This window comes from Triticum aestivum, chromosome 3A (assembly GCF_018294505.1).
Source record: "Triticum aestivum cultivar Chinese Spring chromosome 3A, IWGSC CS RefSeq v2.1, whole genome shotgun sequence".
NCBI classification, from domain to species: Eukaryota; Viridiplantae; Streptophyta; class Magnoliopsida; order Poales; family Poaceae; genus Triticum; species Triticum aestivum.
The window spans coordinates 683,131,119-683,151,340 of NC_057800.1; the positions used below are offsets into that span (position 1 = coordinate 683,131,119).

Here is a 20,222-nt window from a genome sequence, read left to right on the forward strand (position 1 = left end):
AGAAAAGGATAAGACTAGCGATTGTAAATTTGTTCATAAAAAGAGAACAAAAACATCGACTGGTTAACGAATAGCGTCGTGTCTCGTGAAGCATGCGAGAGTCGTAGTTGATTTTGTCCACTTTCTCCTTGAAAACGACGTTAAATAGGTGTTGGCTTCTTATCGACAATGATAGGTAGCACAGAGAAATGACTTGGTTGAAAAAGTAGTTTAGACATCCCAGAAATATCCAGCATTGTGAATTTCGTTCTATTTCAATTGCATACGACGCCACTGCTTTCACCTTTTTTTTATGACAAGAATCGTGGATCTCTCCCTAGGGCCTAGGTCGTACCATGTGTTTGTGCTCCAGATAAGCGGATCCTCCTCTTTCTAGTGGAAGATGATGTCGAGTTGAAGTTGTCTCTCTTTCAACATCGAAAGGTGTCACGAACAAATGAATTAGGGCGGATCGTGATTTAGACCGACCAATAGTATACATGTAGAGCTACGAATAATTGAACATATAAATCACTCTATGCAACCCGCCCTTCTAGCGCCATCACCGGTTGAAATTGATCCGGTACGTCTCGATCCGCCTCTCTAGCCGTTGTCAGCGTACTTTTCATCCTCGTGGTAAACATCCGTGCACTCGTTCTTCTGTACACCGCATGACCAGGCTAAGCTGATGACAAATGGGCCAGCGTTATGCGTGGGTCCATGTGGCAGTCACACCGTGTGTGCATGTCTGTGTCCGGGTGGAAAAGCCAGACCAGGCCGATTGTGGGCGATGTGGGGCTGTCAGGCGGGGCGGTGGATTGGCACTGGTCTACTCGCACCCTGCTTCTGTCTACCCAGCTGGGTCTCTTCCTCTTCAAGACCGTTGGTCCCACCCGTCTGTCTATTGGGTAAGTGCTGTGCGAGGTGAGGTGAGGCGCACTGAGCTCCTCTGTTTTAGCCGCTGGATAAAGACTTGCCTCGCTGGGTCAGAGTTGGTACTTGGACGCGCGTGGCCCTGTTCCGCTGCAAATGGCCCCTATCCACGCTGGTCTATATATGTCAGTGGGGTGGCTGTATCCTGTTGGGTTTGCTTAGGAGTTACAGCGCCTGCAACCACTGTTCCTGGCAGGGACGCGCGTGCCTCTCTCTCCTTCCCCATCAAGACTCGCTTCGCCCAATCCTCGCCTCTTCGTACGTCTTCACAGGCCATCGTCAGCCGCCGCCGTCGCCCGTCATTGTCTTCCTCACTGCCTGCTTGCCATATAGCAATGGCTTTCCTCGCTGTCGCTGCCGCTGCTGTGTTCGGTTAGGGGGTAAGGATTTGCCTCCCCTTCCAACAAATCGATTTCGTTCTTCCAGTGCCAGCATTATGCGCTGATTTGTTACCGCCAAGGTCCAGGTTCCCACGCTCACGGTGAAGAGGCTATGGCAAAGGGCATGCAGAGGAGCAGCAGGGCTCACTTAGGGGGAGAGGGTGTTACAAAGGGGAGCCGTGAAGGAGGAGGGGCCGCGGCAGCAGGAGCTCGCGATGGCGGAGAAGATTCCGTGGCGGTGAAGCGGAGCTTGCATATGTGCGGACCGCGCTCCGCCGGCAAGGCTGCGCCCACGTCGCTGAAGTAGCAGGGGAAGCCGAAGGAGGGGGCGCGGCATCTCGTGGCCGCGGTAGCCGGCGGGGCGACCCACGTCACTGAAGTAGCAGGGGAAGCCGAACGAGGGCGCACGGCATCCTGTGGCCACGGTAGCCGGCGGGGCGACGCGGCATCGCTGACTCTGCATCCACCGCCGTCCCTTTGAGTCTCGCGTGGTGGCCGGCAGGGTGACAGGAGGAGGGGCACATGTTGCTTGCTGCTCATGGCACTGCTGCGCCCAGGCTCTTCCTCCTCGACAAGTCTAGGTGAGAGCCACCAGCCCCCGCACTTCTCCACCCCCGTTGCTTTTCCTGTTACGACCCTGCGCCGCTATTGTGCTCCTTCTCTACCTCCACCATAGCTCTCGACAGGAGCACGCTACCGGCTGCAGCAGCCCTCCCCCCTCTCTCTCGATTTGATCCCCATAATTCTCATATTTATTTGTGTGGAATCTGCTTTATCTATGCCTGCTATGTGTTCGACAAAAATCCAAGCAAGCTGAGGGGAAGATTTTGTGCTTTGTTTTGTACTCAGTTATTTCATATTTCCCTGAAATTTATCTCCAATGAACTGAAATTGTTTGGCATCCATTTTTTTTCCTGCAGGTCATTCCTCATCTCATCTGACCGCACTCATGCCACATAACCTGGTGAGCTTACTCTTTAGTCATACACATCTTCATATCCACCAGCACATTCAAATTCCATATATGCATGGAGTAGCAGTACGATTGGTCAAAATAAAAAGACAGGATGCTGCTTTGCAGAAAGTGGTCGTCAAGTAATTATTCTGCTGTTGGAAATCGCCCACGATCGATCACAATTCACATCAAGTCGACGAACATGACACACAAAAACTTTTGGCCAAAGGCACGTGCCATGTCTTGTTCTTCTCTTTATTTCTTTTCTATTTTCTCCACACGATTACAGAACTCATGCAACTTCATGTGTGTGTGTGTGTCTATACACACACGCGCGCGCGCGAAGGCATGAGCCCATGACCTAATAACTGAACCGAGTAGTGGAATATTGTTGGTGCAAATAAATGTTCTTTGAGTTTAGATGATGCATGGATAAATAACTCTATGTGATGATTTATTTGCCGGCACTGATTACATTCCCCATGCGTTGTTGACGTTCCCACCCTTTGCCCTGCTAATTCACGGATTAGGTTTCAGACCCGATAGCTTGTTATGCTGTGTTGCAATTAAACAGAAGTATGGATCTAGGAAATTCATGACTAGCCATTGGTCTTCCTATCAGCAGTAGAGAGATGCCTGGTCAGCAGATATATGTGTCTGAAACCTTTGCATGGTGTACATGCTATACTATGTAATAAATAAAAGGTAGTTTAATTTTTTATTATGCCGCTAAGATACCCAATCAGACTGATTATACATACACCCAAAACAATATATTATAGTCTGAACTATGAAACTAAACTCAAGAGGAAAGGTTATACATCAATCCTTTCTGCAGATTTCTTATCAGCTCATTCTATCCTGTATGATTATTTTATGCCAAGCAAATTGCTAGATATATTCATACTCTCCGTTTAACCATAACATCAAGAACACCCAAAAATTAGCAATCCTAACAGGTCTGCTGCTTGCGGGCAGAAAGTAACTATCAAGGAAGAAGAGTTAGATGCTAGCGACATACCTGTCGAAGATATTGGCGGTAAGCATGTGTCGTACAGGTTATTTATGCTTTCCCCTAAGCCATTCTTAGCCAACCCCGTGCAGTCCATGCGCTATGCATAAGAACCACAGATCGCTCAAGCAGCGTCGAAGCCTGCCTGTGACTGTTCCAAATGCATGCTTATCAATCCAGGTCCGACTTCTGTTCCACCAATCTACTTCAAAATGTTAGACATCCAACAGTTACAGATGTTCACGCTGCTTACTTCCTACCTTACTGCTTCATTGTTTTATTACAAAAGCCAGCTCTGAGGCAAAAACTTGAACACAGAGCTTCACACAGCAATGTTTGCCTCAGCAACAACGCCGCAGGTAAATACATAGCCGGAAAAGAAAAGTTGTTTGCAATTGTTCATATACCTTAGTTTCCTATTCCTGACTCTCTTTGTTCAGAACCGGACCATCGATGGAAAAGGGTCCATTTAGCTGATGGGGAATACATTGTCCATGGGAAAAACCTGGCTTCCTTTATGTAACTTGTGTCGCTTTGGAAACATAATAAACACTATGAATTTCGTGGTGAGAACTACATAGATGAAAGATGAGCTGAGTGACCATTGTATATGGGGAAACAGTGTGACCCTATACACACGCCATGTATAAGATCAATGTAAATGAGTTGCATGACCTGCCTTCGTACCTTTCTTTGTACATCGTTAGTCCTTTTGGGCTATCATGCTACCATGACTCAAGTGTAAACCATTATGTATAAAGATACTATCTAAGTATCCATTTACATGGTGTTTAAGTCCACTACAGATCCAACGTAGGTTTGATATTATCTTGCCTGGCCTCATGCAAATCTTTCTTGCATAACAGGATATACCTATTCAGTGATTTCGCTCCTCTTTATTGAACTTTTATTGTTTCTTGCTCAACTATATAGGTTATGATAAATATCGTCGCGTGGCTTATGGAAGGAGCTGCTGACAGGACTATCTTAACAACAAACTTGACGGAGTTCTTCACATAGCAAACATAGATGAAGGAACGATGTATGCCTTCACCTTTAGGCGCAACGCAAAGCGCCTCCGCCTCTAACCATTCACTCCATATGAGGACACCATCATAAACCTTCAGTGTCACCTATATACAGCTTGTGTACAGGACTTCATGTTTATAATGCTCCTATGCTATTTCCACATTGGTTTGTCTTTCCTTATGGATTACCTCTTAGTATAGATATTATAGATCGTCTATTTGAACTACTATAAGTATCAGCGAAGATAGATAAGCCTATATTTCTCTCTTCCTTAAGGTGCCCTGCAATAGTCACATAATGCACGGTTCTAACTGGCTTTTTGCGCCATGGGCGCAACGGGTCATCTAGTACGGCTAAATCATCCTCAAAATCATAAAAGCAAAATCAGTGCTAAAATGCTAGTTGTAGCCTTACTACATGGAGCGAAAAAAGCAGGCTGTCAATGGAACACAAATGGTGGGTTGGTGGCGTTTATGATGGGGTTGTTGGCGATGTTAAGGCTGACCCCAAAATTAGCCTTATCCGGGCCCAAAAAATGCCATCCATCATTCCTAAATTTGACACGACGTTCCTAAGTTCAGGCAGGTCCCTGGTACTCGTCGTATTGAGACATGCGTGCGGTCGTCCCGTCCCTGGTGGCAGCCGGCCCTTGGACGCAGGAAAAGTCCACGAAGCAGCTGCGGCAGCTTTGTTTGCCCCGTCAGTCAGGTGCGTCGCACCTAGCCGCCGGATTACACACAGGCGACGCCACGCACACGCAGACGCAGGGTGGCGGCTATTGCCTACCGCAGCCACGCTACTTTTACGTGCAGACTCGAGTCCCTCTCATCCATCGGGGGCAAATTTAACAATTTTAACTTGTGGATAAAATCATTTCATAAAATGAACTAATGAACTGTTCTTAATTCTTTTACTCAGTTGACCTTTTTGAGTTACGCTCGACATGAAGGCATCACACTACACTGTGCAACGCCTGACTGGCATGTGCTACACATCTGCCCAGCGTCGCACTCCAGACTGCCTAAAAATTACTAAGTCAATATGCATCGCCTAGCCTTTAGACATTGCATTAGTGGTTGCATTATTTACCACTACAAAATGAAGCAACCAGTAATGCAACGCCTAGACGCTAGGCGCCACATTGTATAGCTCTCAGACGCTGCACACTGACTCAGTAATTTTCGAATCACCCAGGTGCGAGCTGGCTAGGCGTGCAGCGTCTGTTAGTCAGGCGCTGCACAGTGTAGCGTGGCGCCTTCGTATCGGACGTCGATCAAAAAGATCAGCTGAGTGATTTTTTTTAAAAGCAGCTCATTTTGTAAAATGATTTCATTCACAGGTTAAAATTGTCAAATTTGCTTGCATCGGGATCCCTCACGGGCACACCTACCGGCGAGAATAATCGGGTCGGGGCGTTTCTGAATTCTGATGCGTTCGCGGTTCCTTCCCGTACCACTACTCTGCACAACAAATATTGATATTGGTGTTCAGAAATCAGCATCAACCAACCCATGACATTCGGGGTTCATCACAGCTGAGAAAACAATTTTTGCCACTGGCCTCCGTCTGGACCGTCCATTTTCGCTCCGCCCGACGGGCCGCAAACACGCGCTGATCTGTCAGAGTTAAAGTACTAAGTACGCGTCCGGTCATGATGTTTTAGGGCGCGAGCCTGAAGCTTTGACCCCATCCCAAGGGCCAGTTGCCCCTTTGGCGACCGACCGACCGACCACGCCACACGGCGACGATGCTAGCCGTAAAAAAAGAGTCCACACCTCTCCCTCTGACTTGTGATTGCTTCTGTTGGTCAAAATCCCAAAGCAGAGGGGCACGGTGACTTGATCTGATGAAGCAACTCGCTCACGGATCAGGTTATCACCCACCCCTACCGACAGCCCAAACGAGCATACTGATGATGTGCACGGTGTTCTGGCTGAAAAGTGGCCGGAGGAGAACAAACGAGCATGTGCAGGTCTGGAATTTTTTTTATGCGCAACTATACATTTTGAACACAATTTATACGCGACCGGCCGGCCTGAGGTCGCTATCGAGGCCGGCGTTGCAGTCGGGCACCTTCTGGGCCGGCCTTTGGGAACAGCAGCCTGCGGGCGGGTTGAGCATTCTTTCGGAGAAGCAGTCAGTGTAGGAGAAAGCAGCCGGCGTTTTTAGTCCCACCTCGCCTGGCTGAGCGGGAGGGGGCAGAGCGCTCGCCTGTATAGGAGGGCGGGGTGCGAGTGGGGAGAGGCACGCAGCTGCGTGGTGAGCACAAAGCGAACTATTCTTTCGCCTTTTACTAAAGAATACCGTGTGCACGCCACACTGAGCAGCATACCCTAATTTTTAGAGGGTGTTTTCTCCTTGTGAGAATGAGAAAGCCCCCCCAATTCAATGTTTCAAATGTTATTACAGATCTGATGTTTGGTGTGAGCCCTTGATAAATTAGGGCAAATCTAAGGTGTTGCTCCTGCGTATGGAATTATTTGTAGTTTCTAGTTTTTCAGACCTTACGCCCGTGCAGTGGAATTTCTGCTTGGATTGGCTTGAAGGTGTGTTTGTACTCCTTCCGTTCTGAATTATGCGACAATGGATGTATCTAGATGTAATTTTAGTTCTAGATATTATGGATGTATCTAGATGTATTTTAGTTCTAGATATATACATTTCTACAACGAGTAATTTGGAACAGAGGGAGTAGTTTGCAAAGGTTTTGGCCCCATAGTTCAGGTAGGTATGCATGCAAACCCGTACAACAACAAAGCCTTTCACTTCACTGCAGTATCTTCTTGTCGCTTCAGACTCAATTCAGATTCTTGTTTATCGAAGAATCATTCAAACAAAACGATATCTGAATCTGGTTTATGCCTTTCAGCTCTCCGATTGTTTGTCTCAGGCTTTGTACGCTCACATGTTGCACCCGACATCTCCCCGATATCTTGTATCAGGATCTGTTCTTGAGTAACAGCTTAAGTTAACAGTCTGTTGGAGAATGTGATGCTTTGTGTGAAACCTGCATCACCCCCCCCCCCCTGATGAATTCGCTGCTTCGAGTGCGTCACAACTCAGATGGAAACTGCCATCTCTCTTTCTTCTCTGTTTTTTGACTTCAGTCAGCACTGTCAAGTTCGTTAGCGTAGCAGACGGCGGCTATAAAAGGGAATTCGTTTGCACAACCATACTACACACTACAAAGAAAGTTGACGCCGCGCTGCTTCTCATCACATCTCTATCACTGCTGCTGGCTGCTGCGTACACTCAAAAGTGGCCGTGGTAAAAAAGAAAGAAAGAACGAAACGAAACGAACGGAAAAAAGAACAGGGCGCGAGGTCTTCTGAACTCTGAAGAACAAAAATGTACACGACGAGGCTACGCAAGCGCTCCGACGATCTTCTACACACGCTACCACGGCTTGAGGTCGCTGTCGAGGCCGGCGTTCCAGTCGAGCACCTTCTGGCCGGGCTTGAGGAACGCGCCCTCCCGGTGCGGCAGCTTGCGGGCGAGCCCGTTGAGCACCTGGTCGAAGGCGTCGCCGGGCCTGGCCGGCTGGTGGAAGAGCACGGCCTGCTTCATGGCCGGGCTGGCCAGCAGGCGCTGCTTCCGGAGCACGTCCTCGGGCGCCACCGACGCCAGGATGGAGTCGAGCCGCGGCACGTCCGCCTCCGCCACGAACACGCTGATCTGCTCCCACGGGATGGCGTCCGCGAAGGGGAGGACGATGTCGTCGGCGATGATCACCGGGATGCACCCGAACACCACCGCCTCCACCAGCCGCGGGCTCCACGGCGCCCACCCCAGAGGGCACAGGCAGAAGATGGCCCGCTGCATGTCCTCGTAGTACGTCGACGGGTGCTCCGACGACATGTCGAACAGAGGGTTGTCCTTGAAGTTCTCCCACACCGACGCCCGCGCGCCCCTGCATTTCATCGTCCATCATCATCCACACCGCCGTTAGCATCTCAACTTGCATCGTATGTCGATCTACATGTCCGCCAATAGTGGCAATCCATTACCTGGCGTAGTAGCCGCCCTCGGGGTCGTTGCCCATGTCGTAGAAGAGGCCGCGGAAGTAGGCGAAGATGGACCGGGGGGTGCCGGGGGAGATGAGGTGAGCCTGCATCTTCTGCGGGTTGGCGTAGGGAGGAATGGTTATGGACCCCTCCTGCATGCACACATGGTTCCTCTGCCCGAACGTCTGCACCAGCGTCGCGCGCCGGAGCAGCGGCAGGATCCCCCTCTCGATAGCCCTCTCCTCCTGAATGAAAAAACACAAATCATTTGTGTTTCATTCTTCAGTATGTTGTTCATTCAGACAAAAAATTCTGTTGAAGCCCAGTAGTAAGTGGCAGCATTCATGTCAGTGGTGTACCTGATAGTGGAAGCACGCCCCGAAATCATGGGGAGCGAGGAAGAAGTGGTCGGCCCCCTCGGTCCGGTTCCAGTACGGCCATGTCGCCGCGATGTACTGGATGGCGCTCCGCATGATCCGGGGAGCCCGGAACGGCAGCGGGAAGCCCTGCTGCGTCAGGTCGCACGTCACGTACACCGGGGTGTAGAACCAGTCGGCCTCCTCCGGGTTCATGGTCCGCACCGCGCTCGCCAGCAGGAACTGGTGCATGAAGATCTCCGCCGCGAACATGTGGTAGAGGCACCGGTTGTCCTTCTCGAGCAGGTAATGGTTGTACTTCCTCGGCATCTCGTAGATGAACACCTTGAGCTTCCCCACCGGGTCGTCCTCCAGCACGTCGCCGGCGTTCCCTGAAGCAACATTTATGTTTTGAGCATATATGATCGGTTTACTTCAAACTGTCTCAAAATGTGGAGTACAGAGATGACACTTCTGTAGAACTAGTTTCAGTATTTATAGAACTACAGTTCGATTCTGAGGAGAAACTGATGGATGGATAATCATGCATGGAGTGCTCAAATTTGTGCATAACAAAATCGCCACTTATGTTATGAACAGATGAGCAGCAGTTGGTGCGAAATGGCCGAGCCGTTGCGATCAGCAGCTCACCAACCATGCGATCTGCTCAGATGCTACAAAGATCAATCCCTATCAGGCAGTTTTAAACTTTGATGAAAACAATGGTAACCTCCTAATTTTATCCCCATTTTTAATAACCAATGCGGCGGTTGTTAGCACGTCAGGTTTCAACGGGAGGAAAAGAAAAACAGCCAAGGGAATCAGTGACATGATATCCATCCATCAGCGGAGTGAGTGGACGACCGGCCGGCGCTGAATTCAGCCGCTACTTTTATAAAATCATCGTCTCCGGATCTTTGCGTCCACCAAATCTGCGTCCGATGGAGCAGGCTGTGCGGGTTAGGTACAGCCCCGCCGGTGGTGCTCCTCGCAAGAAATGCTAATAATGGCATCCGGCACGCTTGATTCCCGAAGCGGCGAGGCAGCGCCATTACGGGAGCTGTGGCCCGCCGGGGGGATGGTGCGGAAGGGGGGCAATGGGGCCGAGATCCCACTCGTGGTGGATGAGGGCACGGCATGATCATGGCGTCTCGAGAACGATTTGATGCAATGCGGTGTACTGATGTGTGTAGCGTCGGAGAGGGAATGAATTCGGTGGTACTGAATTCACCTACCGACCATGGATTGCTTCGAGAATTGGTGGCTGTTACTGCTGGTACTTGGTTGCTGGTACAGTCCTTGATTACTGTGTGTGCCTGCCTGTCCGGTACCGGCCGGCCGGCGAGTCGCACGGCGGCTGGATCGGTCGCCGGCGCATTGGCAATGCAGGAGGCGTGCATTATTGATCCCGGGGAGCGGCAACATGGGCGGGCTGCTCCTGCAGCAGGCCGGGTGCGAATGACTAGTTGGAACCGGAGGACGGAGGAATGCAGATACAGCGGAGCAAGAATTGGATGGAAGCGTCGGTTGGAGGGACAGATGTAGCTAGCTAGCTGGGAGCCCTGCTCAATTTTGATGCGGATTCGGCAGCCAGGCGGCCAGCTGGCCGCGGCATTGCGTTCTGCGGCGGCGGCGGCGGAGCGGGGGAAATCTGAATCTCGGCGGGGCCAATTTCGGTATCCGTTGCGCGGCGTCGGCTCTGAGGGACGGGGGGATTTGGCTAAGGCACAGGAATGGAAGAAGGCGGAGATGGGAGGGCGTACCTGAGATCCTGACGTGCTTGTGCTGCTGCGGCTGGTGGCTTTGCGGCGGCGCGGCCGCGACGAGGAGCGCCGCGCAGCAGGCGGCGACGGCGAGCAGAGCCGCCGCAGCTATCGCGGACGGCCTGGTCCCCGCCCCCATTTGTGTCTCTCGCCGGCGCGGTGCTCCGGCCCGGGATGGCAGGCGGCCGGCGACCCCTCCCTCGACCTCCCTTCTTGACCACCTCAGTCACCGGCGCGAATGAAGACGGCCGCTGCTCAGGGCGCAAGCTGGAGGGAGCAGCGACCAATTGAGCGAGGCCGGCCCTGGTTTGCTTGCTCAGCTTGCAGCCAGGTCGGTGGTGCTTGCTATTGCTAGCCCTCCTCGTCTCCGGGTCCCTGTCAGCGTGCGTTGGACCGTCCCTCTCAAGCCCTCACGGTCGCAGGCAGGACCCGGAAGGCCGCAGCACCGAGGAGAGGAGATGGAGCGGGATGATGACGACGGCGAGAAGACAAAGGGATGGGGCGGGCGGCGGAGGCCGATTGGGGCGATGGCGCGGCGATGAGGTCAAGGTGACGAGCCAGGCAGTGGGAAATATACAACTCCTCCCGTCGTCGATGCCGCCCCGGAAAAGAGTGGGTAGTCTAGTCTGGGTTGAACGCGCGACGCACACAGCACGGGACTGCGAGAGAGAGGGTCTAGTATGTAGAGGCCGGCCGGCTGGCTAGACTCTAGAGGGGTGGCGGAAAAGAAAAGAAAAGAAAGGTGAGAGGGGCGGGGCGGGGCGGGGGCAGGTGTTGGCGTGCGACGGAATCAACCGACGCCGCCCGGGGTCTCTCCGTCCCGCTTTCTCTACTACGTTTACGTACCCACTCTCGCTTCTTTCTTTCTTGTCTTCTCCGGCGCAAACCCGAGCGATTCCTTCTCGTCCCGTCCATGCCAATATGCCATTTTCTCACAATTAGCTTTTCTCCGGCACGTCGTGGTGGCCACCATGTTACCCCCCGACTAGTTTAATCGCCTGCTGGTGGCACTACTATTATCATGCTACTCCTACCGGCTACTTGCTACGATCGGCCACGCACGAGGCCGTGCATGCGGGATCATGCATCGCATCCGCTCTCATTCTCGATTTTCCGATTTGATTAGTTTACTGGCCGTCGTCTCTCCCTCAATCACGCAGGCGCGCGTGAGCTGGAGACGGAGATGGAAAGGCGGGCGAAAAGGAGCGTCAAAGGGGGTCGTGTCATGTGTGCGTGCGTGACTGTGCGTGTGCCGTTAGGTGGAGTGGTTAGCCGGATGAACGGATATTAGCTCGGAGAAATCTAATCATGTGAGCGTGACAGTGACGACGACGGCCCTGCGGATGTGATGCACGGCCAGCACAGCACAGCAAGCAGAGGCTTGCAGTTGCAGGCATGCAGCTAGATCGATCATGCAGTGCAGAGACGGGCCAGGAGCCCACCTGGCAACGCTTGGCTTGCTACGCGCGGGACGGCACGGGTGAGCTATATTACCTATCAGCAGCTTCAGCAGTAAGGCCAATCCACCGCGCGACTCTATTCTGTCCGCCCCCGTTCGTTTGAGGTAAAAAGGACAAACGAGACGGCCCAGTGCACGGGGGCAAACATACTTTTGTCCTTTTTGTGTCCGCTTTCGATCCATCCCAGGTCCAAGTTTGCGCCGTTTTTGAGGTGAAACGGACAGCGCGCAGACGGGCAGGACGCGCGCACTTCTCCTTTCCTGGCCCGTTTGTCGGTGGGAAAAACCAACCCCCCTCCCCCGCCCATTTGGCGCCATTTCCCCCAAACCCTCCCACGCCAACCCCAACGGTCGACGACCCCTTCTACAACCAGTACATGGAGGACGCAATCTTCGAGGGTGGGCATGACCGTGCCTACGACCCCGAGGAGACCCAAAGTCAGGATGGCCGTGCCCAGTACGTGCCCGATGAAGAGGCCGACGGCCGTGCTGACTACGACCATGGTGACTCGTGGCATGAAGACGATGACATCTATGTCGAAAGTGATGGTGATGAAGAAGAAGGCAATGACATTGATATTAGTGGCGAGCCATTGTTCATCGACGAGCTCATCCAAAGAGCGGAAGCACAAAAAAAGAGAAAGAGCATTCGCACGGGTTCATACACACAAGATGAGGACAAGTTGATTTGCCAAGCTTGGATGTAGATTAGCCAAAATCCGAGGACCGGCGCGCAACAAAGGAGCATTATTTTTCGGACGAGAGTCCACAAAACATTTTATAAAAGGAAGATGTTTGACCCCTACCAAATTACAAGCAACCGTGGCATCGGCTCGATTCAAAAGAGATGGTTGTTCATCCAACAAGAGTGCAACGAGTATTGTGCCGCATTTGAGAGCGTTGAAGCACGGCCCGTGAGTGGTCTCGGCGTTGGGGACATGGTATGCTCTCCTCTTCCTAGCCCTTTCCTTATTACGGCCATGAGACTTCGGCCGGGTATATGTTTGCATGTTCACTTGTTGTTGATCATGTGGCGTAGGCATTTCAATCCTCAGAGGCATTCAAGGCCCAGCACAATGACAAGCCATTCACTCTAACGCATTGTTGGACGATTATCAACAATTGCACTAAGTTCAAGGACCAATACCGTGAACTATAAAGGAAGAGAGGACTGAAGACGGCCAAGTTCGCCGGAGGTGGAGATGGCGAGGCGTTGAAGAGGCCGAGGGGCAAGACCAACTCCAAGGTTGATGACATACGTGATGCCTCATCCATGGCATTGCATGACACTTTGCATGGCATGATATCCCAAAAGGATATGAGGGACGAGAAGAAGCGGCAAAACAAGGAGGATCAAATGAAGCAATACCTAGACCTTCAAAGAAAGAAACTTGAGATGGAGGATGCGGCCAAGAGGAGGAAGATCGACATGGAGGAGGCGGCCCGGCAAAGGCAGCTCGACATGGAGGAGGCAGCTCGACATCGAGGCCGACAACGTCAAGGCCAGGCAGAGGCAGCTCGACATCGAGGCTACGAATGCCGCCACCAAAGCAAATGAGGTGGCCCTTGAACTAGGGCTTGGCATTTGAAACGTTGCTTTTGGTGTTTTAAATAGACACGGATAGAATGGGGCAAATGGATGCAGCCACGCGCTGGCGCACGGCCACCGCATCTCAGAACATGTCCGGACACGACCCCAAATCTCTATCCAAACGGACAGAATCCGGACAAAACGGACATCGGTCTAAGAAGCGCCTACTTATTGGCTTATTGCACGTACAATGCCGGTACCGGCACGGAGAGATGCTTCACGCGACTGACTCCATCCTCACCGTGTGGCCCGTCGCCCCGCATCTACTCCGATTCTAGACACAGCGTGGTACGGTGCCATTAACTGCTCCGTTGGGCACGAGTTGGTTAATTGCACCGTTGTTGGATCGTTCGCGTGTCGTGTGGCGGCGGCAACGCCTACTCCCTCCTACCTACCTACTCCAGGCTGCACTGCGGGCGTGCCAGCCCGGAGGAGTACAGTAACACGCACGGATGCTACGGCTCGTTCTTCACGTTTAAGCAAAAAAAAGCACCTCCCCCTCCTGGCTGGCTCGTACATTTTTCTTTTATTTTCGGATCAATCACTAGTACACGATTAACTGAATGCATTGGTGGGTGGGGCGCCGTTGGGGAGGAGAGTGGAGAGCCACTGAATACCATGCAGTGCAGCACCGATCATGAGTCGTGACGAAGGCGGTGTGTGTCCCCTTTTCCGTGATTCTGGAACGAATTTCCTGGATCATTTTTCAAAGGGAAGAAGAAGAAGGAATCGCATATGTATCTATTGGGATTGGAGTAGAAAGGGACGGCAGAGAAGCTAGCTACCTAGGCATTACTCCGGGGAGTACTAATGAATACTCGTATGACAATCACGTTATGGGCGTAGCACTGGCCAGAAAATCCGGGCGCCATCCAACCAAACATATGTATACGCGGTCCGCAACTGAACGCAATTGAGAGCATCTCCAACACTTACCTTCAAATCGCCCATATCCATCCAAATCGAGCTGTATGGACCCATTTTGCCATTCAACACGTACTCTATCGGTCCATGGCGGACTCCGGCGTTCATTTTCACGCAAACAAAAAACAAACTAGGGAGGGGTGGGTGCTTTGAGGGAGTACGAATCGCCTCCATGTAGGACTCTGATACCCCTAGTCTACTCAAATCTCTCTCTCTCTCTCTCTCTCTCTCTCTCGTCCACTTTTCTTCACTCCGCTCTTGCTCCCCCCTTGCTTTGCAGCCGCACCTCCTCATCCATAGTCACCGCCACCCAGGCAAGTAGGACGTCCACAAGCCCCACCAACGTTGTCACCTTCCACCCTAGATCCCTTAGCAGTCAGGTACCCTCCGCCCCTGCCAACAATGTCCATGACGGACACCACGCCCGAATGGTGTTCGGTCAAATTTCATTTAGCTTTTATTGTGGAACTTTTCATTGTTTTCTAGAGTAAGCACGATAGCGAGGGACTGGTGAAGGAGGATGAGTTGTTTGTGTGGCGTGGTTGGCTGTATCTGCAGACTTTGTAGGCATGAACTCAAGGGACTCGATCTTTTGGCAGTGTGTGCATGGCTCGTTTCATGCGCGAAAGAACTTTGCGCCCTATGACATGCACATCATCTATCAACGCAATGTGCAATCGATATCGCATCGATGGTACACCATCTGCAACTCTGTCATGAAGTTTTGCGGTGCGGTTGCATGAGTGGAGACACTATGGCCATCATCAACCATGGAGATCGTAAGTTTGCTCCCTATTGCTCTACATGTTGGTTAATTTATTCATTCACTCATTGTTGCTCCGCATGTTGCTTAGACTAAATGTGCTGCCGAGATGTACTGCATGACGGAAGGCAGGCCATTCATGCACATACATTGTTGAATGAAACTCAAGAGGCTGTATGTATGGGAAGACTTGTGCCGGTTCTGACTACTATCACTGAATTTGGAATCGATGATTTTGAAAAACTTGTTGAACATCCGGTTATTTCAGATGTAATATTTGCATTTGAACTGTATTTGTACTAGAGATATTTGCATGTTATTTATGAATGAATTGTTCTATTTTCTATAATTATTTTGAGCTCGCAGACATAAAAAACAGAAGCGGAAGTTCAGGGGACAAGATTGGATGGTAGGCTCCCGCATCACTGTCCGCGGTCTAGTCTCCATCAGTCCACGGACGAATACGGTGTCCGGTTGGGGGGGGGGGGTCAGTGTTGGAGATGCCCTAACTACTACTTTGCACTATAGTGATGTGTCATACATAATTCGTCCATTGTCGCCCCGTGTCACTCCCGATGGCTGCTCGAGCAAAGCCCTAGCCACTGCCGCCCGCAACATGTCCCGTCCTTTTGCTTCACCTCGCCATCGCCGAATGATGCCGGCGGGCTAAGCCCGTCTCCCTTCGTCCCATAATGTAGTGCATATTTTTCTTTTTGAAAATTCAAATTATACAAACTTTGACTAAGGGAGTCCTGGACTAAGGGGTCCTCGGGTGTCCGGCCTATTATCCATGGTCCGGACTGATGGGCTGTGAAGATATGAAGGCCGAAGACTGTACCTGTGTCCAGATTGGACACTCCTTGGCGTGGAAGGCAAGCTTGGCGACCGACTATGAAGATTCCTTCTTATGCAACCGACTCTATGTAAACCCTGGATCCCCCTCCCCCGTGCCTATATAAAGCGGAGGGGTTAGTTCGGAAAGGATACATTCATTACCATAGTCATATAGGCTAGGCTTCTAGGGTTTAGCCATCACGATCTCATGGTAGATCAACTCTTGCAACACCCATATTCATCAATATCAATCAAGCAGGACGTAGGGTATTACCTCCATAGAGAGGGCCCGAACCTGGGTAAACATTGTGTCCCCTGTCTCCTGTTACCATCGATCCTAGAGGCACAGTTCGGGACCCCCTACCCGAGATCCGCCGGTTTTGACACCGACATTGACCAAGTTTATAGAGAAAACAATTTGTATGTACAATACTAAATATATACAAATATGAAACTACATTTTATGACAAATCTAATGATACATATTTTGCATTCTAGTTGTAAATATTTTTCTCTACAAACTTGGTCAAACTTTGTGAGGTTTGACTTCTCAAAAATCTATATGCACTACATTATGGAATAGAGTGAGTATGCCCTAGAGGCAATCATATGTATAATGATATTTCCGATGTTTTTATGAAGTAATATATAGTCCTTGGACGATATCAATGATGCATCGCAAGTACGTACTTGTTTGTGAGATCTTAAATTGTATGGTATGTTCTAAATAGTCACAGGTCGAAAAGTGATGTGTGAGCTCACATCGGACTAGACCAGCATGTAATATGGTAGGTGGCTTGATCTCACTAACCATGGAGCATTGGTTGCTAACCGCATTGTATGGACCAGATCGGGTCTGAGGTCGGGTAACGGGAGACTAGGAGCCGAGCTCGGATGGATATCAGGTCACCCAACCATGAGAAGTAGCGATGGGTCATATGTGATTCTCTAGTATGACATGCATTTTGTGTCCTAAGAGCTGAGCTCGCAACACAGACTTCGGATGGTAACCAGTTTGCTTAGGATCGATCAAACGCTACACCATGACAGAGTAGTTATAAATGTTAGTTTTGGGCTTGTCTAGATCCATGCCGGGAGGCGTAGTCGAGCAAGATGAGATTTGCCCCTCTGATCTGGAGAGATATACTCTGGGGCCCTCGTGTGATCCGACCTAGAAGAGAGTGTGGCCTTTGTGCTCGGGGAGCCTCGTGTTGGGGAACGCAGTAATTTCAAAAAAATCCTACGCACACGCAAGATCATGGTGATCCATAGCAATGAGATGGAAGAGTATTGTCTACGTACCCTTGTAGACCGTAAGCGGAAGCGTTATGACAACGCGGTTGATGTAGTCGTATGTCTTCACGATCGACCGATCCTAGCACCGAAGTTCCGGCACCTCCGCGGTCTACACATGTTCGGCTCGGTGACGTCCCACGAACTCACGATCTAACAACGTGTCGAGGGAGAGCTTAGTCAACACGATGGCGTGATGACGGTGATGATGATGCTACCAGAACAGGGCTTCGCCTAAGCACCGCCATGATATGATCGAGGTGGATTATGGTGGAGGGGGGCACCGCACACGGCTAAAAGATCATTGATCAACTTGTGTGTCTATGGGGTGCCCCCCTCCCCCGTATGTAAAGGAGTGGAGGAGGGGGGAGGGCCGGCCCTCTATGGAACCCCCTAGAGGAGTCCTACTCCCTCCGGGAGTAGGATTCTCCCCTTCCCTAGTTGGACTAGGAGAGAAGGAAGGGGGAGAGAGGGAGGAAGGAAAGGGGGGGCGCCACCCCCCTTCCTAGTCCAATTCGGACCAGAGGGGGAGGGGGCGCACGGCCTACCCTCGCTGCCTCTCTCTCTCTCTCCACTAAAGCCCATTAGGGCCCATATACTCCCCGGGGGGTTCCGGTAACCCCCCGGTACTCCGGTATATGCCCGAACTCACTCGGAACCTTTCCGATGTGCAAACATAGGCTTCCAATATATCAATCTTTATGTCTCGACCATTTCGAGACTCCTCGTCATGCCCGTGATCACATCCGAGACTCCAAACAACCTTCAGTTCATCAAAACACATAAACTCATAATACCGATCGTCACCAAATGTTAAGCGTGCGGACCCTACGGGTTCGAGAACTATGTAGACATGACCAAGACACGTCTCCAGTCAATAACCAATAGCGGAACCTGGATGTTCATATTGGCTCCCACATATTCTACGAAGATCTTTATCGGTCAAACCGCATAACGATATATGTTGTTCCCTTTGTCATCAGTATGTTACTTTCCCGAGATTCGATCGTCGGTATCTCAAATACCTAGTTCAATCTCGTTACCGGCAAGTCTCTTTACTCGTTCCGTATTGCTACATCTCGTAACTAACTCATTAGCTACATTGCTTGCAAGACTTATATTGATGTGCATTACCGAGAGGGCCCATAGATACCTCTCCGATAGATGGAGTGACAAATCCTAATCTCGATCTATGCCAACTCAACAAACACCATTGGAGACACCTGTAGAGCCTCTTTATAATCACCTAGTTACGTTGTGATGTTTCATAGCACACAAGGTGTTCCTCCAGTATTTGGGAGTTGCATATTCTCATAGTCAGAGGAACATGTATAGGTCATGATGAAAGCAATAGCAATAAAACTAAACGATCATTTATGCTAAGCTAACGGATGGGTCTTGTCCATCACATCATTCTCTAATAATGTGATCCCGTTCATCAACTGACGACACATGTCTATGGTCAGGAAACTTAACCATCTTTGATTAACGGCTAGTCAAGTAGAGGCATACTAGGGACACTCTGTTTTGTCTATGTATTCACACATGCACTAAGTTTCCGGTTAATACAATTCTAGCATGAATAATAAACATTTATCATGATATAAGGAAATATAAATAACAACTTTATTATTGCCTCTAGGGCATATTTCCTTTAGTCTCCCACTTGCACTAGAGTCAATAACCTAGTTCACATCGCCATGTGATTTAACACCAATAGTTCACATCTTTATGTGATTAGTTCACATCTCCATGTGGCTAATACCCAAAGGGTTTACTAGAGTCATTAATCTAGTTCACATCGCTATGTGATTAACACCCAAAGAGTGATCATGTTTTGCTTGTGAGAGAAGTTTAGTCAGTGGGTCTGCCACATTCAGAGCCGAATGTATTTTGCAAATTTTCTATGTCTACAATGCTTTGCATGGAGCTACTCTAGCTAATCGCTCCCACTTTCAATATGTATCTAGATCGAGACTTAGAGTCATCCAGATCGGTTTCAAAGCTTGCATCGACGTAACTCTTTATGACGAACTCTTTGTCACCTCCATAATCGAGAAACATTTCCTTATTCCACTAAGGATAATTTTAACCAATGTACAATGATCCACTCCTGGATCAATATCGTACCCCCTTGCCAAACTCTTGGTGAGGTACACAATAGGTCTGGTACACAACATAGCATACTTTATAGAACCTATGGCTAAGGCATAGGGAATGACTTTTCATTCTCTTTCTTTTTTCTGCCGTGGTCGGGTTTTGAGTCTTTACTCAACTTCACACCTTGCAACACAGGCAAGAACTCTTTCTTTGACTGATCCATTTTGAACTCCTTCAAAATTTTTGTCAAGGTATGTACGCATTGAAAAACTTATCAAGCATCTTGATCTATATCTATAGATCTTGATGCTCAATATGTAAGCAGCTTTACCGAGGTCTTTCTTTGAAAAACTCCTTTCAAACACTCCTTCATGCTTTCCAGAAAATTCTAGATCATTTCTGATCAACAATATGTCATTCAGATATACTTACCAGAAAGGTTGTAGTGCTCCCACTCACTTTCTTTTAAATACAGGTTTCACCGCAAGTCTGTATAAAACTACAAGCTTTGATCAACTTATCAAAGCGTATATTTGCTACCTCTTGAGCACTGCGTTGGTTTTTCCCTGAAGAGAAAGGGATGATGCAGCAGAGTAGTGTAAGTATTTCCCTCAGTTTTGAGAACCAAGGTATCAATCCAGTAGGAGGCAACGTGCGAGTCCCTCGTACCTACACAAAACAAAAAAATCCTCGCAACCAACGCGATAAGGGGTTGTCAATCCCTACACGGCCACTTACAAGAGTGAGATCTGATAGATATGATAAGATAATATTTTTGGTATTTTTATGATAAAGATGCAAGTAAAATAAAACCAAAGTAAATAACTAAGTATTGGAAGATTAATAT

General features: G+C 49.9%; 1 protein-coding gene and 1 pseudogene across 1 annotated transcript; one reads left to right on the forward strand and one right to left on the reverse strand.

Moving 5' to 3' along the window:
- The first annotated feature begins 6,538 nt into the window (after window positions 1-6,538).
- Window positions 6,539-6,649, forward strand: LOC123063794 (uncharacterized; annotated as a pseudogene).
- Window positions 6,650-7,433: 784 nt separating this feature from the next.
- On the reverse strand, window positions 7,434-11,117 carry LOC123063183 (probable glucuronosyltransferase Os01g0926400). Its single transcript, XM_044486914.1, has 4 exons — window positions 10,412-11,117; window positions 8,652-9,040; window positions 8,296-8,537; window positions 7,434-8,198 (listed from the first exon to the last, which is right to left on the reverse strand). Exons 1-4 carry the CDS (start codon window positions 10,548-10,550, stop codon window positions 7,685-7,687), a joined length of 1,284 nt encoding a protein of 427 aa, XP_044342849.1. The 5' UTR covers window positions 10,551-11,117; the 3' UTR covers window positions 7,434-7,684.
- Window positions 11,118-20,222: the final 9,105 nt, after the last annotated feature.